The 25650-nt window shown below is 35.5% G+C and overlaps 1 protein-coding gene across 1 annotated transcript in view; it reads left to right on the top strand.

Moving 5' to 3' along the window:
• Window positions 1–25650, top strand: part of ERBB4 (erb-b2 receptor tyrosine kinase 4) — a 1130412-nt gene that overhangs the window by 771552 nt on the left and 333210 nt on the right. Inside the window, 1 exon segment of the mRNA XM_021075968.1 lies at window positions 19799–19864. Coding sequence (XP_020931627.1) covers window positions 19799–19864 — 66 coding nt within the window.

Here is a 25650-nt window from a genome sequence, read left to right as displayed (position 1 = left end):
TAGAATATCCCATTAAAAGAGTGACCTATATGCCCAAGTACTAGTTACTTTGTTAATAATTAGGTATCACTAGTTATTGTGTGCCAAAATGCATTTTTCAAAAGAAAGAAATTTGCTTTACTAGAAAAAAATGCAATGATAAAATTGAGACAGTAAAATGTTGGCAGGTCAACATTTTATTTAGTTACGTACTTTTAAATATCAAACATTTTATTGAAAAAATTTGCTGTGTGTTTTTAGTGAAATCATTGAATGAATATCTAAGGGTCCTTACAGTTGTGTGATTGACAGAGGTCTGCATGTTGCCAGAGAAAGAAATTGATAGCATGCAGTTTTGTAACATTCTTATGAAATAATAAATTATTTATATTAATTCATACAGTAGGCCCAAACATTTTATCTGAGACAAGGAAAAAAAAATTCTTCATCAATGGTAACTTAATTTAGAGCAAAAGTTAACTTTAAAAATATTTGAATGGTAAATTATAGAGAGAGAAAAATTAGATATTATTGTTCTTTCTCTCCCTCTCCTTTTCCTACCTACTAAAATTTTTACCTAATCCTATTCAGACCAAAGCCCCCTGCTTTTCATTCTCTTTGTATAATTATTCTTCTACTTCTTTGCTTCAAAGAGTAGACTGAGCTCAAGCTCTGGGTTTCTTCATGAGTTTGAATCTTAACTCCAAGAGTTTATTATAATTTCTTCAGAAGCACACTTACTTAGCTCCTTTATCCTTCATTTTGCTCACATGAGAATTAATTGAGATAATAAATGAAAATGTTTAAAACAATGCCTACCACATAGTAAACGCTCAATAAATGTTAGTTATCCTAAAGCTGGGGATTGTGTTCAGCTTTCCCTTAGCTTCTCATCACCATTTATAATAAATATTCCCATGATTCTGTCGTGATGGAAAGTGAGATGGGGAAGGACATCATTTTTAATGTACTTCACCTTCTTCTGTGGTACCTTCCACCCTCGTCACTGAGGTCATCTGCTAAATACTGCTCATTCCTCAATGTTTTTAGCAACTGACACCAAATCATCTTTTAACGCCATGCAAACCTTTCCTTAGGTGACTTTAAATAAGTGTGTGTTAATGATCTCAATCAACACCCTTGCCTAATGGTTTCTTGGCCTCCTAAAAATCCAGTGAACTTCCTCTTTTGGTTCTAATCCTATTAAAAAACAAAAAAATACAAACAAAAAACAGACTACTTAACAGACATAGTTAAGACATAGTTAAAGTTTGTTTTCTCATATGTGTTTTAATCTGTTTTGTACACTCTGCCCTCCTTTGTCATACATGACTATTCCATTCTTGTACCTATTAACATAAACTAGATTCTTGATTATATTGGTTGATAATGGATAATCTGGAACCTATATTTCTGTGCTCCAATCTCAGGCCTGTTTCAGGCCTACCACTTCCTGTATGTTTTTGGGCAAGTTTTTAAACCTCTCAGGCCTCAGCTCCCTCATTTGAAGTATTTTCCTTCTAAGCGTGGCATGAGAAATAAGTAGCTTAGAACAATGCCTGATGCATAATAAAATTGCATAATAGCTAAACTATGACTAACTCTTTAATATGCTAGCTGATAAGGACTTTGCAAAGAAAAAAAATAGATATGTTTGCATAGTTTGCAAATCATTTTCTTTTTTTTTCTGTAAATAATAACAATTTCCAGATCTATCTGGTAGTGCATTAACAAGAAACTCCATTGAAATATCTTGTTGATGGAATCCTATTTTTAAAATATATTATAAACCCATTAATCTTCAATTGTAGTTCTTGCGTGTGAACTTCAAAGGAAAATTAATGAAAACATTTTACACCAGGACATTTTAGGCTTATTACTTACTATAATGCCTTTTGGGTCACTTTCTTATAACCTTCATCAATTTTAAAATCACATTTTCATTCCTTAGGCTTACAGTGGCATTTTAGAAATGGCCTATTTGTTAACGTGGTTGTTTTGATTTTGAGTGTGAAGACTTGGGGGAGGAAAATATATATGTGTATAAAAACAGCCAAGTCCCTTTGACAGATGAAAGAATGACAGGAACATATGATGAGACTTTGGCTGTTATACCTCCAAAGAGTTTGTTTAATATAGCACCATGGATCTACCTAATTTTTTCCCAATTTGCTACCCATTTTTCTTTGTTATCTGCCTCAGTGATGTCTCATCTTCTCAACTGATTGCTATAGGCTAGCAATCTATAACAAAACCTAAGTCTCAATCTCAGATATAAGAAAAAAAAGGGAGGCTGCAAGATTAATGGCCCTGGCCATAATTATAAAGTCTCAAACCACAGACATTATAAAACCTTTCAAAATTTACTCAGGGTGGAAGAAGCTGGGTTATCACTATAGTGTGAAGATATTGTTCTCTTAGTAAAGAAAAGGTTGAGTTATTTGATCTGGGTAGCCCACCGCGTTTTGAGTACTGTTAGGAACTGTGGAAAAGAAATTGTTTCTTCCCTTATGGAGCTTGTAATAATTTTATCCATTTCAGTTTTCTCATGATAATACCTATTTCTTGCTAATTCATAGATGTTCTTGGAGCTGTCAAGTAGAAGCCAGATTAAAACAGTCTGCTCTTAGAGACCATGCCACATGTACATATTGGTAATTTCATAGTGCTCATGGTGAAATAGTACCAGTGCTTTGCTTCTCAAGTAATGTCTACTCTGACAGGATAAAAATGACAAATGTGGGACTGTTTGAGGTCTTCCTTTTCTACCTGCTCAAACATTCTGTGCCTGCCAGCCTGATCTTTCCAGTGCAGTAGACCAAACAGTCCCTCACACTTTGAGACACACACACACACACACACACACACACACACACACAAAGTCTTCCTGGAATGTTGCATTGCATACTTAGGATATAAGTACAATGTGTAATTTTTAGAAATGAACAGAGAATCATTTAACCAGAGAGCTGGATGGAATAAAAAGTATTTAGGGAGACTGGCTAAGTCAATCAATGACATAATGATACATACCATGGGGGAGAGTTGAAAGTTTGGTGATGGGAGAAGGCAAGAGGAGAGAGAGAAAGAGCTTGGGAGATGGGGCTGTAGTGAATGAGAGACTTCAGAGAGTGAAAATTGAAAACAGACTTAGAATTGTTGCCATGGGCAATGCTTTAGATCCCATATAATGCTTTTTGAGAGGAGTAAAGTTCTTCCATGTGAATTTTGGCTGTTGAACTATGCTTTTCAAATGTGACACCATTTTCAAACTGAACATATGGATGATTATGGTTCCCCAGGGATGCATTAACACTCCTGCCTAGCAAACTCACATATGAGCGTTATAGAATGGGCAAAGACCCCAGCATTAATGACATCCAACTCTGCAGTAATCCAAAGTATCATGCTACCATGGGTTTCTCTTTCTTTTTGTCATGTGTCTTGAAATATTCTCTGCCCCCTCTTCCTGCCTTCATGTAACTAATCTGAAATATTCAAGAATGTGATATTCCAGTAGCAGAGTGAGATTTCCCTGGATTGGGTTATTTGTAACATTCCTGCAGAGACTCTGGCTACTCAAACTTTGCAGAAGCATGCAGAGACCTCTGAAACTCTCTGTTCCTGTCTGCCAAACCTGTCAAAATTCCTAAGATGTCACACCCCATCCCCTTTCCTGTAATTTGACTGTTGTACCTTACCGATCATTTCAACTCTGTCTGCATAAACACATCTGTCTCCGGATAACTTCAATTGTCCATCATATCACCTCTGCTGTCTCCACCTCTTTGTCTCTCTTTGTCATTCTGCGTACTTTATATACAACATAGTGAGGGAAGAAAAAGGGACTTATCATTGACTAATGCTTATAACATGCCACATACTTTACATAGGTTATTCCACTTAATTACTCCTAACATAAATAGGAAGTATCATCATCTAATTTTATAAATGAAGGAAGTCACCTCTTATGTACAGTTTGTTGCCTAAGGTTCCATCAATTGTGAATAACAAAAACTGAAAGCAGATTAAAGTGATTTCAAGGCCTATGTTTTCTGCATTTAACAACATAAATATGATCACTTAAATCAGTAAATGGCAGTATTGTAAATTGTGTATGCAATAGTATTTATGAAAATAATATTTTTGAGTATTTTTTACCTTTTCTAACCACAGGCTATAATTTCCTATTATAATTACAACTGCCAATTTCTAAAATGTGTTTATATTTCATAGACACTTATTTTAGCCCCATTTACAGTTGAATTTTAATAAACAAATAATAGAATCAAAGTAAATGTCAATTAATTTAAAAAATGGGCAAGAACAAAAACTTCTTTTTTTCTTGTCTTTTTGCCATTTCTGGGGCTGTTCCAGCAGCATATGGAGGTTTCCAGGCTAGGGGTCGAATCAGAGCTGTAGCCACTGGCCTATGCCAGAGCCACAGCAACGCGGGATCCAAGCTGCGTGAGGCGCATCTGCGAACTACACCACAGCTCACAGCAACGCCGGATCCTTAACCCACTTAGCAAGGCCAGGGATCGAACCCACAACCTCATGGTTCCTAGTCAGATTCATTAACCACTGAGCCACGACGGGAACTCCAAGAACAAAAATTTTTGACAAACATTCTATGTATTAAAAAGTGCTGATATACTCTAAAGGAATTATTCTCTTCTTCCACTTAAATTATTGCTTTTTTTTTAACTTATAAATAGAGCAAATAATACTTACAATGTGTAAGTTAAATGAAATACTATATATTAAGCACTTAATTTACTAGTGAGAGTATAGAAAGTGCTTAATAAATGGTAGATGATGTGGTGAGGTTGATGTGGACGATGATGTATTGATTGGACTATGGAACACAGTTTAAGCCTTCATGTACAAGATGAACACTTAAATACAGAATTTCTTGTAGTTCCTATTGTGGCTTAGTGCTTAACAAACCCCACTAGCACCCATGAGGACATGGGTTTGATCCCTTGCCTCTCTTCGCGGGTTACGGATCTGGCGTTACCATGAGCTGTGGTATAGATTACAGACGTGGCTCGGATCCTGGTGTTGCTGTGGCATAGGCCAGGGGCTACAGCTCCAATTGGATCCCTAGCCTGGGAACCCCCATAGGCCACAGATGTGGCCTGAAAAATACAAAAAGCACAAAAATAAAAATAAATAAATAAATCATTCTCTTTCTGACTTACTTCACTTAGTATGAGAGTGTCTAGTTCCATCCATGTTGCTGCAAATGACATTATTTTTGTTGATTTTTATAGCTGAGTAGTATTCTATTGTGTATATGTATACCATATCTTCTTAATCCAATCATGCTGATGGACGTTTAGGTTGTTTCCATGTCTTGGCTGTTGTGAATAGTGCTGCAATGAACATGTGGGTGCATATCTCTTTTAAAGACAGTTTTGTCTGGATATATGCCCAAGAGAGAAATCACTGGGTCATACTGTAGTTCTATATTTAGTTTTCTGAGGTACTTCCTTACTCTTTACCATAGTGATTGTACCAACTTCTGTTCCCACCAATGGCACAGGAGAGTTCCCTTTTCTCTACACCCCCTCCAGCGTTTGTTATTTGTGGACTTATTAATGATGGCCATTCTGACTGGTGTGAAGTGGTATCTTGTGGTAGTCTTAGTTTGCATTTCTCTAATAACCAGTGATGTTGAGCATTTTTTCATGTACTTGTTGGCCATCTGTATATCTTTAGAGAAATGGCTAGGCAGGTCTTTTCCCATTTTTCAATTGGGTTGTTGGCTTTTTTGCTGTTGAGTTGTATACATTTTTTGTATATTTTAGAGATTAAGCCCTTGTTAGTTGCATCGTTTGAAATTATTTTCTCCCATTCTGGAAGTTGTATTTTTGTTGTCTTTTATGATTTCCTTTGCCATGCAAAAGCTTGTCAGTTTGATTAGGTCCCATTGGTTTATTTTTGCTTTTATTTCTGTTGCTTTGAGAGACTGACCTGAGAAAACATTTGTAAGGTTGATATCAGAGAATGTTTTGCCTATGTTTCTTCTAGGAGTTTGATGATGTCTTTTCTTATATTTAAGTCTTTCAGCCATTTTGAGTTTATTTTTGTGCATGGTGTGAGGGTGCGTTCCAGTTTCACTGATTTACATGTGGCTGTCTAGTTTTCCCAGCACCACTTGTTTTTCTTCCCATTCTATATTCTTGCCTCCTTTGTCAAAGATTAATTGACCATAGGTATCTGGGTTTATTTCTGGTTTCTCTATTCTGTTCCACTGGTCTGTATGTCTGTTTTGGTACCAATACCACACTGTCTTGATTACTGTGGCTCTGTAATATTTCCTGAAGTCTGGGAGAGTTATGCCTCCTGCTTGGTTTTTGTTCGTTAGTATTTCTTTGGCAATTCTGGGTCTTTTATGGTTCCATATAAATTTTTGGATTGCATTTTCTAGTTCTGTGGAAAATGTCATGGGTAATTTGATAGGGATTGCATTGAATCTGTAGATTAGTTTGGATAGTATGGCCATTTTTATGATATTAATTTTTCCAACCCAGGAGCACAAAATATCTTTCCATTCCTTTGAATCCTCTTTAATTTCCTTGATTAATTTTTTATATTTCTCAGCATATAAGTCTTTCACCTCCTTGGTCAGGTTATTCCCAGGTATTTAATTTTTTGTGGTGTGATTTTAAAAGGTACTCTATTTTTGTATTCCTTTTCTAATATTTCATTGTTAGTGTACAGAAATGCAACCGATTTCTGAATGTTAATCTTATATCCTGCAACTTTGCTAAATTCGTTGTCCAGTTTGAGTAGTTTTTGTGTTGAGTCCTTAGGGCTTTCTGTATACAGTATCATGTCTTCTGAATACAGTGACAGTTTTACCTCTTCTCTTCCAATTTGGATATCTTTTATTTCTTTTGTTTGTCTGATTGCTGTGGCTAGGACTTCCAGTACTATGTTGAATAGCAGTGGTGAGAGTGGGCATCATTGTCTTGTTCCAGATTTTAGCAGGAATGCTTTCAGCTTCTCTCCACTGGCTGGGTTTCTCAGAAATGGCTTTTATTACATTAAGGTATATTCCCTCTATACCCACTTTGGTAAGAGTTCTGATCATGAATGGATGTTGGACTTTGTCAAATGCTTTTTCTGCATCTATTGAGATGATCATGTGGCTTTTGACTTTTCTTTTGTTAATGTAATGTATGATGCTGATTGATTTGCATATGTTGAACTATCTTTGTGAACCTGGGATGAATCCCCCTTGCTTATGGTGTATGATCTTTTTTATGTGTTGTTTGATTAGGTTGGCTAAAATTTTATTGAGAATTTTTGCATCTATATTCATTAAAGATAATGGCTCATTATTTTCTTTTTTGGTAGTATCTTTGGTTTTGCTATTAGGGTGATGGTGGCTTCATAGAATGTCTTTGGGAGTGTTCCTTTTTCTTCAACATTTTGGAAAAGTTTAAGGAGGATGGGAATAAGTTCCTCTTTGTATGTTGGGTAGAGTTCCCCTGTGAAGCCATCTTGTCCTGGACTTTTGTTTGTCGGGAGTATTTTTGTTACACATTCAGTTTCATTTCTAGTGATTGGTCCCTTCAGTTGATCTAGTTCTTCTTGATTCAGTTTTGGCAGGCTGTAAGTCTCTAGATATTTCTTCTAGGTTATAAAATGTGTTGGCATATAATTGTTCATAGTATTCTCTTATGGTTTTTTGTATTCGTGCAGTATCCATTGTGATTTCTCCTTTTTCATTTATTATTTTGCTTACTTCGTTTTTTTCCTTTCCTCTTCTTGGTGAGTCTGACCAGAGGTTTGTCAATATTTTTTACCTTTTCAAAGAACAAGCTTTTGGTTTTACTTATTTTTTTCTATTGTTTTTTTAATTTCTATTTTATTGATTTCCTCTCCTATCTTTATGATTTCCTTCCTTTTACTGACTTTAGATTTTGTTTGTTCTTCTTTTTCTAATTCATTTAGGTGGTGGGTTAAGTTGTCGATTTGAGATTTTCTTCTTTTTTTAGGAAGGCCTATATCACTATGAATTTCTCTCTAAGTACTGCTTTTGTGGCATCCCATAGATTTTTGAATGGTTGTGTCTTTAATATCATATGTGTCGAGGTATTTTTTAATTCCTTTTTGATTTCCTCATTGACCCATTGGTTTTTGAGTACCATGTTTTTTAGTCTCCATGTAGTCTTTTTTTCTCATTTCTTTCCTGTGGTTGATTTCTAGATTCATGCCATTGTGTTTAGAGAAGATACTTGAAATAATTTCTATACTCTTATATTTGTTGATGTTAGTTTTGTATTGCAGTATGTGTTCAATCCTTGTGAATGTTCCATGTGCACTTGAAAAGAATGTGTACTCTGTTATTTTTGGATGTAATGTCCTGAAAATGTCAATAAAGTCTAATTTTCTACTGAGCCTTTGGCAGTGGCAGCAGCAGGGCTGGTATTTTCCCAGAGGTGTGAGAGCAACAATGGGTGGTGCTTTGTTACAGTGCCCTCTTTTTTGCCAACATCTGAGGTGACTGGGGCTGCAGGTAGAGCCTGTTCACAGACCCCCTAGTGGTGGCAGGCCATGCCTCCCTCTAGTTTCTAAGATGACTGCTGTGATTTTTCCCTGCTGCCTGTAGATCATGCAAAAGGCACCACTTCATGCTTAGCCTCCCGCTGCCCTTAGACCATACCAGAAGTGCCCAGCCACCCATAGCCTGCACAGGTAGTGCCCAGTCTCCATAGCCTGACCAAATGGCCTCTCACTAACCGTAGCCTGAGCAGAGGTGCTCCACCCTCTGAGAGCCTGAGCATTCACAGGGAGATTCCTATGGCGGTCCACCCCTCCTCCTCTTCTCTCACTCTCCCCAACAATGGTGTCTTGCTTCTTCTATGGTCCCAGACCTCCTTCCAGGTTCCTTGCCTATGCTATTCCACTCCCTAGCCCCTCAGGTTGTCCCCACACAGCCAACCCTAGTTCTCTCCCTGGAACTGACCTCTGGAGCCTGAGTATTAGTGCCCAGCCCCTGCCTGAATATCTTGGGGTGTGGTGTCCAGGGCAGTGGTTTGGATGACCTGTGCCTCTCTCACTGTGCTTTGCCCTCCTTAGTCCAGCTGCTGTGCTATTCTCAGCAACTTTGAGCTTCCTCCATCTTGGCTGATCTCCCCTTTGGTTAGGTGGCTTCCCAGGGTATGGGTTCCTTTTATCTTTCAAATCTCTCTCTCAGGAATGCTAGTCCCATCCTGATTCCTTTTCTCCTTCTCTCTCTCTCTTTTTTTTCCTCTCTTTTGTTCTACACAGTTATACAGAGGGTTTCTTGCCCTTTTTGGAGGTTTAAGTTCTCCCAGTGTTCAATAGATGTTCTGTGGAAATCATTCTACATATAGATGTGCTTTTATATGTGTTCATGGGAGATGGTGAGGGCCACGTCTTACTCCTCTACCATCTTGATCCGTCTTCCCCAGATTTATTTATTTATTTATTTATTTATTTATTTATTGCTTTTCAGGGCTGCAACTACAGCATATGTTGGTTCCCAGGCTAGGGGTCAAATTGGAGCTACAGCTGCTGGCCTATGCCACAGCCACAGCAACACCAGATCTGAGCCCCATCTGTGATCTACACCACAGCTCATGGCAACACCAGATCCATAACCCACTGATTGAGGCCAAGGATTGCACCTTCATCCTTATGGTTCCTAGTTGGATTCGTTTCTGCTGCGCCACAATGCGAACTCCTATAATTTTTTTAAAAATAACAAACATGGAGGAGTTGACTTACCTGACTGAGGGATGACACGGGCAATAACAGGGCGAGAAGTAAAATTCTCACCACATGCCAGATCACGTCTGTGTATGTGTATATATATCTGTTGATAGTCCCATGAAATACTGATTTAGAACCATAAATGCAGGAATTCACATTGATCCTCTTAAATTTCTCGTTTTTACCTTTGGCTAATTTTACCTGCCAAGCACTTTTAAAATTTGAACTCTTGTCCTGTGTATGAGCAGTCGTTCTCTGTCCATCATTTTCAGAATTTATAAGCATATTTCGTTGTTTTATCCAATTTAGTGTTCAAGAGGTCAACTATGATACATATGCACAGAGGCATTTGACACAGTGACAGAACATCTATCTAGGCCTTGCCAGGACATTCATCCTTTTATCAAATGTTCTGATACATATGCCAGTTATCTGAAAATCCACACAACTTTACCAGTTCCCATCAGTATTTTCCAGAAGTATATAAAGAAAGACATCATCAAGTTCTTTATGATTTCAAAATCATCCTCCATAAGCTATAAATCTTATTTAAATATGACATGAAATTAGTAACATTTTATTAATATATAATTTCATATAAAAATATGTATTAATCACCTACATCTCCTAAATTCCATAAAGCAAAAAGGTTAATTGAATTATAGCATATCTGTATGATGGGGGATAAATCCATCAAAACATAACATTTACTTAATATCAATTGAAAATATATGGGATTAAATATAAAAAGAAAATAGCAGGTTACAAAACTCCGTAAAGTATTAATTTAAAATATATATCTATATTTCAAAAAATAAAAAATACCAAAAATGTGAAGTTTATGAATGATATTTATTTCTTCGTTTATATTTTTTCTGCATTTTATAACATCTCTAATTTGAACATGTCTTAGAAGTAAAATCTAGCAAATCCATCTGGAATAGTGTGGGTAAGAGAAGACTTTACCAAGAAGTGGCATCTAAGAAAAGCAGGTAAACAATTGAACCATTTGACTACAATTTATCAGAGAAACAGAGGTCCAGGGAGGAAAAGCAGAAGGACCCTAAGTGGATAAACCACTTTGTATGACCTAGAAATAGCAAGAATCAGATTGAGAAGAGTGATCCGGGAGAGAAATAGTGGAAGTAAGGCTATGGATGCATGGAGGAGAGAACTAAATATTCCAGGGCCTTGGAAGGAATGGTCTTTAGATTGTACTTTAAATGAGATGGGAAGTTATTGGCATTTGTCTTGGTCTGACTAAGAACACCACACTGGCTAATACATTGAGAAGAAACTGTAAGGGATCCAGGGTGGAAACTAGGATACCAGTCAGAAGATTATTGCATTAACATAAGCAAAAGGTGGTAATGGTTAGCGGTGTGGGTGGTTGGAAATGACTGGCACTAGACATTTAGGGTTACCTGGGTAGGCTAATGATTTCGGATCTGGGATGTGAGAGAAAAAAAGTTGATGAGACTGAATTTAAACATGAGCTTCTGGAAAGATTGTGCTGCCCTTGACTGAGGTGGGGAAGGCTTTATAGGAATAATTTTTTAGTGGTGTGGGAAGATCATTTGAAAATAAATTTCAGATATGTAAATATTTAAATGCTTAGAAATCATCCAGGTATAAGTCTTTTATAAACAGTTGGGTGCATGATCTGAGATGGACATATACATTTTGGACAGTGTCTTGTCTATTAGGGTTATATGAGGTTTGACTGAGTTAATATATATGAAATTCTTAGCATATTTCTGAAGTGGCCACCACATAAGGCTGAATAGGTTGCGCACTACCAACCTTCAAGGGAGTATCATCTAGGTAGACTCTACTCTGAAAATGCTCTGGGATGTTTCTGATGGCTCTGGCTGGTTCATGATAAGTGCTCATAAACCTACCTCTTCATATTACTGTTGCCAATTGCAAACAGCAGATACATCTATATAAGTCTGGTTGTAAGTTTCCACAATTTATTCAGACCTCTTATTTATTGTTTGGAAATACATTTGACATTGATTAGAACTAAATCTGTTCCTCAGTAGGTGGAATTTCTATATTCTACTCTGTGCTCACAGCTATGAACAGTGATAATTAATGCTTTCTAATTGCTTGATTTAAAAGAAATGTTTGACAGTATCTAATATGAAAGCTTCCAGTTTGAATCATCTTGTGTTATTATTAGTATGACTTTTCCAAAAGCATTTGGCTCTTTTGCTATTGTTCTCTTTAAAGTTTGTCTCTGTTAGTTATAGTAGGCTACAGGAGTTTAAAGACACACTGGAGAAAGTATAGAAATGTACTGAATAGTAATATCATAGACAGCATGTATCAGATCTTTATATCCAATGACAAATAAAATTCCTTTAGTATGTTAGTGTCTATTCATTTTGACATAATATGTATTAGATTACTTCCAAGTATCAGTCACACTTATGATCCCATGAAGGCATGGATGGAAATAATATGTAACAATCTTAAGCTCTAAATAGGTTATCATCACATTCTTGTTGACACTGAAATTTGTGTAGAACTGGCCCGCCTAGTTGAATCTATAGTTAGAAACATCTAAACTCAACATACTAATGGAGTAACTGGTTGCTTTTATGTATGGCTTAAGAAGTTTTGAAAAATGAAACTCGGAGTTCCTGTTGTGGCTCAGTGGTAATCTACCCAACTAGTATCCATGAGGATGCAGATTCAAACCTTGGCCTTGCTCACTGAGTTAAAGGATCAAGTGTTGCTGTGAGTTGTGGTGTAAGACGTGGCTTGGATCTTGCTTTGCTGTGACTGTGGTATAGGCTGGCAGCTACAGCATGGATTCGACCCTAGGAAGTATGACCCTAAACAAACAAACAAACAAACAAAAAGAAAGAAAGAAAAGAAAAATTAATCCTGTGTAGGTTTTACCACCCCCACCTTATCATATCTACTCTGGATTGATTTGTGTTACAGAAGGCCTCAGAAAAAAATGGAAATTTGCTAAGTAGACTAAGTAATTTCGTATTCTTTGCACAATTCAGTGTGCCACAGAATGAACTGGTCAGTCTATCAGCTATTTGTAAGTGTATTTGATGTGGTAGATTGTGTGCTCTGACAGTCACAGATCAGTTGTTGAGCCTTTGAGAAAAGAGTGGATAGAAGTGCTGAGGACTAAACTTGATATATTTCACCCTTCTATCCAAACTTAATCTTGGTCACATGAGTGTGTACACTTCTCTCAATCCTTTGGCTATAAATTGCTTGAATGAATAACATGATGCTACTTATGGAAAAACTAAGTTTAATGAAGTTGACATTACTTTTTTTTTCTTTTTCAAGATAGTGATTACTTAAAACATTTTAAACTACTAACTCCTGATTTAATTTACAGCTAGATGAAAAATTCCACTCATATAAATATTTAATTTTTAACTTTGTCTCTCTAATTAGTGAAAATACCTGCTCCTCTTTTCTATTTTCTGATTAGCACAGTGTATAAGAGTTAAAGTTTCCATTCAATAATTAACTTTCAAATAATAGACAAGATGGGAAAGATTGAATGAGACTAGAAGAAAATGTATAGTCAATTTACAGAAAATATGAGGATGAATAAACACATGACAATGAGAACTGTCAGATAAGTACAAAGGGAGTATTAACATCTGTTAAAAACAGAGGTATTCCACATTACATTAATATCATTAAAGCCTACTAATATATCATTTCCTAGATCATATTGTGACTTTACTATCATAAGGTGATTTATAAAATTTGAATATGAAAATAAAAGCTAAGTATTTTCTAGGACTCTTGAGGGAAGGTAAATGCAACTGGATGAAAATATATTTACATGTCAAGGAGTAAACACTGAGAAGTGAGAAACTAATAGATTTTTATACTGTTTAAGTCTGTGTGTTTGGTACCTAAGCATCTGATCAGATCTAATTGTCACAAAATATAGCCATGATATTAATAGAGTTTGGAATATTCCATGCCAAACCATTTTTTTTTTTTTTGGTTTGGTTTGGTTTTTGTTTTATTCATGTTTTAGAGTTTTACTGAAGTATAGTTGATTACAAAATTGTGATAATCTCTGCTATATAACAAAGCGATTCAGTTATATACATCTCCATTCTTTTTCGGATTCTTTTCCCATATAAGTTATCACAGAATATTGGGTAGAGCTCCATGTGCTAAACAACAGGTCCTCATTGACCATGAATTCTGTATACAATAGTGTGGATATACCAATCCCAAACCCCCAGTTCCACCCCCCATTCCCCACCACAACTTGTTCCCTTCGGTAACCATATGTGTGTTTTCAAAGTCTCAGAGTCTGTTTTTGTCTAAACCATTTTTTCTTATATATGCTTTGTTGTCTTGGAAACATTGTCATCAGAATCCCTGGGATTGCTTTTTAAAACTATGGATTTCCGTACCTCATCCCAGACTGTAAAATCATTACTTTTCACAAGCTATTCAAGTGTTAGCACTAAATTCTGGGACACATACACAGAAACTCTCTTCTACTTTCAGGTTAAACCATATCATTTCAAAGCTCAAAAATCTTGAACAACACCCTAATACCTATACAGAATAAATTCCAGCCAGACTTTCAAGATACTTCAAGTCACACTTCAACAGCTCTTTCTATGCAAATTTCTTAAGGGTCCATAAAGCTTTCATTATGACCCTAAAGAGTTGAGCTCATCTGCACCTCTGTGTCATTGCTTAGGTTCATCATTTAGCCTGGAACTCTTCTTCCCTCTGTTTCTCCACTGAGTGAATGAGACATTCAAGCCTGACTGGAATGCCCACCTCCTCTGAGGAGCCTTTTTCGAATGTTTTTTTCTCCACTTTATGAATGTCAATAGTTCAGCAAATATTATGATTATCATAATTAGTGGCCTATATCTCTGCCTATTTCTCGTTCCTTGAAAGCTCCTTGAGGGCAGAATACCAACGCACTCATCTTTTTATCCTCTGGCCAAGAATAGGAACTGTTTTAGTGTAGACTTTAAATAAATGTTCCACTTCCCTTTTTTGAAATATATGGTCATGAAAAAGATACTGTTCCCTCATTCTTTCCCCAGTAAATGTAGTGTTAAGAGGTTAAGAATGCCAGTTTTTAAAAGAACTGAAAGAAGAATCCAAGGATATAACTGCATCACCTTTAGCTAGAAGCAGTTTGAAGATATAATCTTTTATGGTTGCCAGTGACTTCATATTTTGTAACTCTTCAACTGTCCTGCCATATTACTTGCAGAAAGCAGTGCAGAGGTATGTATTAAATCCCATCTCTGCTGTCAGGCAGTCCCACAAACAAGCAAAATTTCTAGCATGAATTTATGACACTTAAAATTATCAAAGTGGCTCAGGGACTCTAGCTCCTAAAAAAATAATACAAAAGATACATTTTTAGTAACATCTGCGGACAAGCATAAAAAATGAACCTAGCTATATTTGCAAACTTCTATGATGAATTATGTACTGTCAAAGCATAGGTGATTGCCTGTGAATTGAAATAATTCTAATGTGAAGCAATCAGCACTTATTTTTTTTAAATTAGTTGAAGTGAAAGAAATATTTGTTTAAATTTCTATTTCACTTCTTTGGGTGAGAATGACAGGAGGTAGAAATATTAATTTAAATAACTACTCTATCATGAAGCTGAATGGAAATTTCAGATTCTTATTTTTAAGTGGCATGGTTTTTCAGACAGTTTTAAACAATTACCACGTTAAACGTTGGAAAAGAATGATGTAATAGATGGAAACATGGAAATAAGCAGCTTTGGACAGCATTGGCAGTCTCAGTATTCTAAGTTTCTTCCATTGACATAAGCTAAGATCTGACTAATTCTTCTTTTCCTGTCCTCACTTAAAAAACAAGCTATGAGTTCCTGTCATGGCGCAGCAGAAACAAATCTGACTAGGAACCATGAGGTTGCCAGTTCCATCCCTGGCCTTGCTCAGTGAGTTAAGGATCCAACATTGCTGTGAACTGTGGCATAGGTCATAGATGCCACTCGGATCTGGTGTTGCTGTGACTCTGGCATAGGTTGGCAGCTGTAGCTCTGACTGGACCCCTAGCCTGGGAACCTCCATAAGCCATTTTGTCCCTAGAAAGACAAAGTAAATAAATAAATAAATAAACTCAAAAAAAAAATGCTACTAGAGAAGTAGTTTATAAAACTTATTCACACTAAAATATTATTGACATATACATTCTCCTTGTCTCATGAAATCAAACCTCCTGAAATACTGCACACTTGAGCACAGAGGGCAGAAAGAAAGCTCCCAGTAAGATATTGAGCATAGTTAAAGTATTTCTCTTTCTGCTAGGAGACAACCAAGGAACCCTTCAGAGGCCATGTGTATCCACTCTAGTGAAGTACTCTGGGCTGATCTCATTTTGGATGTCACATAGATAAATCATGAATAAGGAATGTGGTGAGCTTCAGAACTACCAGGCATTACATTGGAACTGGTCCAGATCATCCTGGCTTTGTCCCATGCTTCTTTCCTGAGCTAGAGAACTGTTGAAAATTCAGATTTATTGGTTTCTTTCTTTAAATCTATAGGGGTGAACTTTATATAGAGAGTAGTCAAACTTTTTCCCTTCATATAATGCTGTATTAATTCTGAATTCTACTAAAATAGTAACCATGCCTGTTGCAGTTTAACTCTAATACGTACATAGTTTCTGACACACAGATGCAGACAGTACTCAAGAAATACTTATGTATAGATCGATGGAAGGAAAGTAGGAAGAAATGTCTGTAGATTTTTTTTTCCCAGTTCTAGATAGATAATTTCTAGGGAAACCCTTTTGTGTAGCAGAAATGTTGCGAAGAAAAAGTTAAAAATAGATTTTAAACTATGGACATAATTGTCCATCACAGGACAGTACCCAATTGTCTGTAAGAATCAAACCAAGCTTGCAGGCATAAAAGTGTAGCAAAGGCATTAATTCATTAATATCAGAATTCCTGGTGTGGCACAGTGGGTTAAGAATCTGATTGTAGCAGTCCAGTTCCTGCAGAGGCATGAGTTCCAGCCCCAGAGGATCCAGTGTTGCCACAGCTGCAGTGCAGTTCACAGTTGTGTCTCAGGTTCAATCCCTGGCCTGGGAACTTCCACGTTACCTAGCTATGTGGCTCTTGTCATGATACTCTGGCAAGAATCATAAAATTTCCAGTAATATTTCTTTTTATATTAGATATGGGAGTAGGTCTTGAGATGATAAAGTGAAACTACAAGAATAAGAAGTTTAAAAATATGTAATTCAAGTAAAGTCATCATTGAAAGTGTTAAAATATCTAATGTTAGTCATTTTTTTAAAAACAGCTATTTGACCACAGTAAATAAAGCTAAATGTTTTATTAGGCCCAAACACAATTAGAGAAGTCATAGATTAAATGGTGGATCATCCTCTGCTTCAGATTATCTTCAATTAACAGACCACTTAATGGGTCAATTTAAAGGATTTTAACACACCTAAAGAAATACATTATCATTAGCTACTTTCTCATGAAAAGTTTGTACTCAGAAAAAAAAGTTTTCACTGCTTGTCATTTTGTCTCACAGTCCTTTCTAATTTCCGCGGTATAAATCAATTAAGATTTATTAGCTTTATACAAAAGAACTCCAGTAGGTTTTCAATAATAATTATCATTATCACTGATTAAAGTTATATTGTTCAGGCCAGATGGAGTCCTTTTCCTGTCAGCTAGAATGAGCTTGCATTATGTAGTTATAATGTGTTTGGATCTAAATAAACAGATGGCAGAGTGACAGGATATTATACACTAGTGATGTCAGCAGCAGTGCTTCACAAACAGAATTGCTTTAAATAAACTCCATTGTGCCCAGGATTCTGATACTTTTTAAGAGGGTGACTGGGGTTGCACTTAAGTGTTATATTAACTTGGAAACAGTACCGTTCACTTGCAGAAAAGTATACCATTAGGATTGTCTGAGGTTCAGTTTGAGAAACCGTGTCTGCGGAATCTGTTCCTTGTGAAAGCATATAACATATAGGTTCACTCAAGCAGTCTTATGAGAAGAGAGGAAAGAGAGAGAGAAAAAATATACTGCCCAAATTTTAAGAACTTCCAAAAGGAAGAGTTAAAATCTGTGGGTAAAGAGAAGATGAAAGCATTTGATATAACCCTATTCCATATTTTTGGCATTTGCAGCAGCCACATGGACACAAGTAGAGATTCTCATTCTAAATGAAGTGAGAAAGAGAAAGGAAAACATCATATGTAGAAAATTTATATGTAGAGGCTAAAATGTGGCATGAATGATCCGATCTACAAAACAGAAACAGATCACAGACATGGAGAACAGACTTGTGTTTGCCGGGGAGAGGTGGGAGGGAGTGGGATGGACCAGGAGTTTGGGGTAGTAGACACCAATTATTACATTTAGAATGAATAAGTAATGGAATAAGTAATGGGATTAGAACTATGTCCAATCACCTGGGTTAGAACATGATGGAATATAGTATGAAAAAAAAGTATATATATTTATGACTGGGTCACTTTGCTGTACAGCAGAGATTGAAGCAACATTGTAAATACGTTAATAAAAATTTTTAAAACAAAAGTAAACATCTTGAATAGGCACATAGTCATTCACAATTTATATGAGAAAATTAACAGAGAAGTTTTAATAAGAAGTGTGTTTGAGAAAAACTTGTCTCTGATAGATTTTCATATCCACTTTTTTTTTTTTTCTAAAATGAAACCCATTCCATACTTGTGTATTCAAAAAAAGTGGAGTAAACCAATGGAGTTCTGAAGCAAGCTTCAAAGAAAGTTGTCATGCATGATTTCTTCTAGCTAATATTTTTTGTTGAGTTTGTAGGGAATTTCTGAGGCAAATATCCATAGTAGTATAGTCCTTAAAATGAGGATGACACTATAGGAGATAAAGGCTGGTATTTGCAAATGAGGGTAGTATCAATAAAAATTTTAGCAGATGATTTTAAATAATTGAAATTGAGTTTTCTTAAAAAAAAATCAAGCTGTTTTAAATGCTTCAAAAATTATCTAAAGGTGTTGGTTTGCAATTGGCCTCTCTACACAGAGGACGAGGAGAGACAAAAGAAAGAGGCAGACCATTCCAGATTAGTAGGTGACAGGTGTAATAAGCAAGAGAATTTATGTATAAGACTTGTCTTAGGCAGCTAAAGATGAGTGGATATTAGTGCTCACCTGCTAGAATCTTAAATTTGGTATAGAGTTATTAACTGGGTTCAGTCACTTATTCAGTCCAGATGGTCTCAACAACACCTTTCTCTCTCAAGACCATGTGCTTGAAATGGTTGCTAGTATGGTTACAGTTGTAGGGACATACATTTCAAGGACAGGGGGGACTGAGGGGCTTCTAACAGTTTAATTCAGCTCACAGGTCTATGGGCAGCCACAACGTCTTGATGACCTCCTCCATTCTATTGGAAATATAACCAATATTTTATTGTAACTATAAGTGGAATATGACCTTTAAAAATTGTGTGTCATTGTGCTGTATACCTGAAACATATAATAATTGTACATTAGTTATACATCAATGAATTTTTTTAGACACGATATACTTTGATCAAAAAAATAAATTATGTAATAAACTCTTTTTTGATGGTTTATCACGATTGTAATATATTCTCTTTTTTATAACTTTAATTTTCTTTTAAATGTTGATTTATTCTTAATATTTATTGATATCAGTAAACCATGAACTTTTGAATTTATGTCAAGTAGAATAGATCCATAGAATAAAAATAGTCAATAATAAAATTTGAAACATTTCAAGTAAATATTTACTTTTGACTATCTAAGACAATTTAAATTTATGTATTTCATTATAAACTGATGAGGGGATTTTGAATATCAAGAGGTTGTATTTTAGCTTCATATGTATTCAACATTCAGGTCTTGCTACTTAAGTAAATGAGCTATGTTTAAACTCTAGTCTGACATAAAAGTCCTCATAAAGGAGTAAGAATATTTCCTTTGAAGAGTTAACTCCTAGTCAGAGTGAATGATTATAAGGTACATGTGCTTTTTCCTGTTCTATAGGTGGACGTTGCCATAAGTCCTGTACTGGCCGATGCTGGGGACCCACAGAAAATCATTGCCAAACTTGTAAGTGTTCATAAGTTAAAAAGCATGGGCTTGACATGGTCAAGTAAATTTAATAATTGATGTTTTTAACACTTCTGGTTATCAGAGGTATGAAAACAAGCCTTTACCTCCTGGTAGATTTGCTTCTATCTAAGTGAACAGCCTAATTGCATTGCTTTAACAAGAAATATAATGTGTAGTTGCTTCTTATATTTCTTTGTGGTTTCTAGATTAATGATATCAACACAGATTTGTTGATATTAACTATGACATCAGAGTCTGTTCATCAGAAGAAGTAGGAAATCCAAATTTATGCAAAATGACAATTAACTGCATTTCAAATTAACTGCATATCTCAGTACTTTGCCCAAATAGTTACATCAGTGTTCATTTACTGGAGAAGGAATAAAGAAAGGAAAAGGGTACTTTGTACTCACTCTGTTCTAGGCACAGAGATGTAAACTATGTCATTTATGAATATAGATTCACTATTAAAGCACAATGTATCTTGCCCTTAGTGTATATTTTTTATTGTCTTAGCCATGAAAGTACTATGAGGGATGATCATCACTGTTAAGACATTTAGAAACAAAGTATAAAAAGGTAAAGACAAATATCAATGTTTTCAGCATTCTTAAATTCATATGATGCTTAAACCAGCACTGAACATCACTAATCTTTAGGATAAATGTTTTCTTTAAAAAGAAAAAACAAAATGCTCTATATAAATGGTAGACTTTTCTTCCTGCTGTAATAACAACAGCTGAAATAATAAATGGAAAAATGTGTAGTGGCTATTTGAAATGTATTTCTTTTTTTACCATAGAAGACACATAGAAAATATTATTAAAAATTTGAACATACAAATATTAGATATTGTGGAAATTTGTTATACTGTTGCATGAATGTGTAGACCTAAACTGACTTATTTAATAGAAACAATGTTTTATGGCAGCAATGTTTTGACAAGAATTTTAAGTAGGATTCTAAAGTAAGATTAGATTACTGTATGAAATACATTCACTGTGATATTGGAGACAATGTTTTAATAGCATCCTGCAACCGGCAAGGAATGAGCCTAAATCTACCTCTCTCCCAAACAAAGAATAATTATTCATCTCACAATGTTAATACTACTGAAGGTTAAGAAATCTTGTAATAGATAATGACCCAGGCTAGGCCAATCAGATTCTCTCCCTAAAAGATTTGAACTTGGGATCCAGAGGTGCTAGTTACACTACCTTAGAAAATTGAACCTGAATGGAGATTAAACATAGTTGATGTTTCCATTTTTGATCCATGTGTGCTAAGGCGAAGCAGAAATAACTAGTCTTACATGACACAGAAGGATAAATCAGCCATGCAGAGACAAAGAAGAATTGGAGAGAGAGTAACAATTTTTGAACAGTTTTTACCTCCTTGTTCTCTGGTCTTCCTGAGGGCCCGCTGCACCACTTTCTTTAGGGGTCTTAAGAAACACAGTGTTCTGGTACATATTAACTAGTTTTGTTACTTGCCACCAAGTGAGGGTGGGAGTCTTGACTAAGGAAATCATCAAGCCATAATAGCTCATATTATCAAGTCATTATCCATGAAGTTATTTAATTCGCCTAATTTTCCATGATAGAAATTATGTTTACTATAATAACTTAAAATTTGCTTAATGTTGCTGTGTCTACCCTACAGAGTCTATCAAATTTAAATTCAATAAACATTTACTTGTATCTGGTATGCGCAAGTCCAAATTTTAGAATAGTCTTCACGTGCATACATCTTTATGGCTTATAAGATATTTCCATCTCAAAATTTATTTTTATAGTATTGCTGTTAGTTAAAAGGAAGTTATTATTAACCTCATTTCATAACTGGGGAAATGTAAGCTGAGGAAATGATTAAGGGAGTTGTTAAATTTATACAGCTAATACCTGGGATTTCAACCTAAGTGTTCTCACCTAAGGATAACAAGATTTCCTGTACACCATATTTCATAGTAGTTTCATGGGCAAAGACACAGGATTTATAATCAGCCAGATGATACAAATCCCAGTTGTTTCCACTTTCTATCATGAGAAAGTGATTTAATGTTTCTGAACCTCAGGTACAATAGCTATAAAATGGAGGTATCACCCTAACCTCAGAAGGTTGCTATTTTGGAATCAATACAGTATTGATTCCAAAGTAGCAATACAAATTCAATCAATAAAATCAATACAAATTCAATACAGTAATGTGGTTGAAATGCTTAAATATGTTTTGGCATATACTAAGGACCTAATAAATAATAGCTAATATTATAATAACCTAAAGGAGACACTGTTAGAAACTTAATCCATCTTAAATCTGAGGTAGTAGGAGGGACTGGGAGTTCAGAGTTAGTAGATGCAAACTCAGTAGATGTATTTAGTAGATGTATTTGGAATGGATAAGCAAGGATATTCTGCTTTATGAGCAAAGGGAACTATACTTGATCACTTGGAATAGAACATGATGCAGGGTAATATGAAAAAAGAATATATATATATATATGTGTGTAGATAGATAGATAGATAGATGTAGGCCTGGGTCACTTTGCTGTGTGGCAGAAATTGACAGAATATTATAAATCAACTATAATACAAAATTTTTAAAGCCTAATAAGATTATTAGGATTTATAAAATTGGCATTAAAATTACAGTAATAATAATTACAGTAATCAAAGAAAAAAATCTGAATGAGAGGCTGTGTAAGGAGCACCTGAAGGCCTGTTCCACATTGTGAAGGCTACTGACATAGGTGGCTGGGGAATAAGAAAGCAAAAGCCCTTGAATGAAGTGGAGGCCACTTGCCCTTGACATTCTCTCTCTCCTTGTTTGAGCTATTTGAAAGGTAAATTACTGATCCATATTTAAGGAGCCAGCATCCTGAGGCAAAATATATTTTGGAAGTACTCAAAGATGTACTTATTGTAAGACCTGGATTGTAGAAATATGGTCAGATATTTTTAGAGTCCAATCTCATGAGAGATTCCACACAGATATTAGACCTCCAGAGATTCCATGGAGATGTCACATCCATGAATAAATTGTTTTCCAAAAAAAGTGAAAATGTGACATTTTTCCAGGCTTCCTTTAAATTGCTGATAGCCCTTCTGTTAGTTAAAATTTATTACTTACCCTTAGGCCCACTTCAGATGCACTTATCTCTGAACCCTGATTGAACTTTTAAAAAGTCAGAGAACAGGTTGGGCAAGTTTTTGGAAATATTCTGCTTTTGTTGATTGAACACACAAAAGTACATTTTAGGATCTGAAAGACATGATCTTGCATCATTTACAAATGATTTACTTCCTTCTGACCGAAATAAATTCACTTTAGTGATGGTTTCTCTGGAAGTATTCAACTCATGATTTTCCAAGCATTTTCTTTTCTATTCTTTTTTTTGGATAAGTATTCTTTGAGACTTTGCATATGTTAGGGAAGAAAGGTAAAGGTATTTGAAAGCTCCACACCTTAGCTAAGGAAACTAACATTAAGAATACATTTCATTCACCACATTATAACAATGCTGACATGGTCCCACAAGTATTTCCTCCTAAAACAGCAAATATGCCAGGAATTACCCTCCTTGTCACTAAGTGGCAAGAAGGCATGGTAAAGATAAATGATTCAGGCTCTGGAAGAACAACTCCATGATAATGAATGACTTGTTAGGGTGAAATGAAGCAAAGAGTAGTGATCAGAGTGAAAACATTTTTAATAGAGATATGGGAAACAAAAATGCTTGTTGCAATAATGGCACACTTGAAGGGAGGTCTGTAGGGGTCAGAAGTTTTAAAAAGAAGAAATGAGGAAGAGTTTTTGAGTTTTGTTTTTAATAGATTTAGGGAAATGGAAAGAGGGTAAAGTAATTGACAGCTTACCATTTTAAGGGAGCAAAATTTGCCACCCGAAAATATGTCTCTTTGGCATGAGGATTCATTTAGGCTGATTATTTTTAAGGTTCCCCAAACTCAGAAAGAACCTTTGCCCCTAACTGCCTAAAAAAATATACATAGAGGGAATTCCCATTGTGGCTCAGTGGGTTAAGAACCAGACTAGTATCCACAATGTTCTATCCCTGGATGTGGGTTCAATCCCTCGTCTTGCTCAGTGGGTTGAGGATCTGGTGTTTCCACAAGCTGCAGTATAAGTTCCGGATGTGGTTCGGATCTGGTATTGCTGTGGCTGTGGTGTAGGTCGGCAGCTGCAGCTCTGATGATTTGACCCCTGTCCCAGAAACTTCCATATGCTGTAGGTGTGGCCCTAAAAAGAAGAAGAAGAAGAAGAAAAAAAAAAAGAATGCAAATAGAGGACCTGTTTCAGGAAGGGAACTCTTAGCACAGATAACTATAGCATGGACTAGGTGTGGTAGAGCCAGCAAATCTGTTTGTTAAAATTCTTCTCTGGGCTCCATTGCTGCAGGACCCAGCAAACATTTGTGTACCAAACATTTAGTATTCTATCTCCATATCAATTGGCTTTATCCCTTTTGAAGTCCTAAACCACTTTCCCCAACATCTCCTTTGTCTTTCTTTAGCTGAAGATAGTATTTAAGGTGATAGTATTTAAGTATTTGGGCCATTTCAACAAGTTAGCAGTTCCTTGGATCTCTCCAACGCGTAAGTGCTATTAAACTTTCATTTGATTTTCTCCTGTTAATATGTCTCATGTTAATATAATTCTTAAGACAGCAGAAGAATCTAGAAAGATAAAGGATAATTTCTTCCTCCCCAACACTATAGACAATAGCTCACTATGCATATGCATAAAATTTTTATTTTTTAGTAAAATGTGTTAACATTTTGTAACTTATTTTGTCTACTGGTTTGGTCGGTACAGTTAGCTTTGATTGCATATTGAAAAATTTATGTCATTGTTCCTCTATAGCATTTAATAATGTTCATAATGTAAACTATGGATCCAGCAGCTATTTTTTTCAATGTTTTTCTAAAGTTTTCTAAGAGCTAAAATAATTTTCTAAACAAATTTCTTTAAAAAACCCCAACACCAAAAGGCAAAATTTAGACAACTTAAAGGATTTTATAAATACTAAAGTGAGTAAGCTGTGGTTATAGAATCTATCCAGGTTTCATTCTTACTGTTTTACTCATGAGTATGATTTGCTAACATAACTTGAATTCATTCTTTTTAAATACTTTTGATATTAGAGCACCATGACCCTATAAACCTAACAGAAATATTTTTCACATAGTTGCAGAAGGTCAAAATAGAACTTATGAAGGAATACTGAGAGCCTGCATTATACATGGAGCAGTGACTCAAACTTGAAAGTGCTTTTAAGCTCAGTTAAATCATGGCCACATTGCTCCACAGCACAGCTTAAGTAAATTGATTCAGTGGATTAATGTACTCATGTCAGGGGAGACAAACTTATCTGCTGTGTGAAGTCTGAAGCTTATAGTAGTATTATTTAGCAGGCTTACTGGTAAGAATGACAACTCTCTCTATTCAAAACAACTGAGTCCTAAGGTTTGAGCTCATAGGTTTAGGTATGAGAGAGACTAAGCTTTAAGAAATAAATAATAATGATTAAAAGAACAAAGTTATCTCTGTCCCTGCAAGATATATGAAGCATACTTATCTCATTTAAAATAGATACTATATGTCTTTTTTTTTTTTTTTTTTTTAATCTTTAAGCACAATATCAGGCCAGCTTTCTCTAGCCTCCTATTATCAGACTGGTGGTTGTTTCATTTTACACATTCCTTTTGTCATCTCAGTTAGGAACTGCATTTTGGAAGGTTGGGGAAGCATGTATCACAGTATTG

This window comes from Sus scrofa, chromosome 15 (assembly GCF_000003025.6).
Source record: "Sus scrofa isolate TJ Tabasco breed Duroc chromosome 15, Sscrofa11.1, whole genome shotgun sequence".
Taxonomy (NCBI): domain Eukaryota; kingdom Metazoa; phylum Chordata; class Mammalia; order Artiodactyla; family Suidae; genus Sus; species Sus scrofa.
The sequence above is the reverse complement of the archived record's forward strand: the minus strand, read 5'-3'. Positions and strand labels throughout refer to the sequence as shown.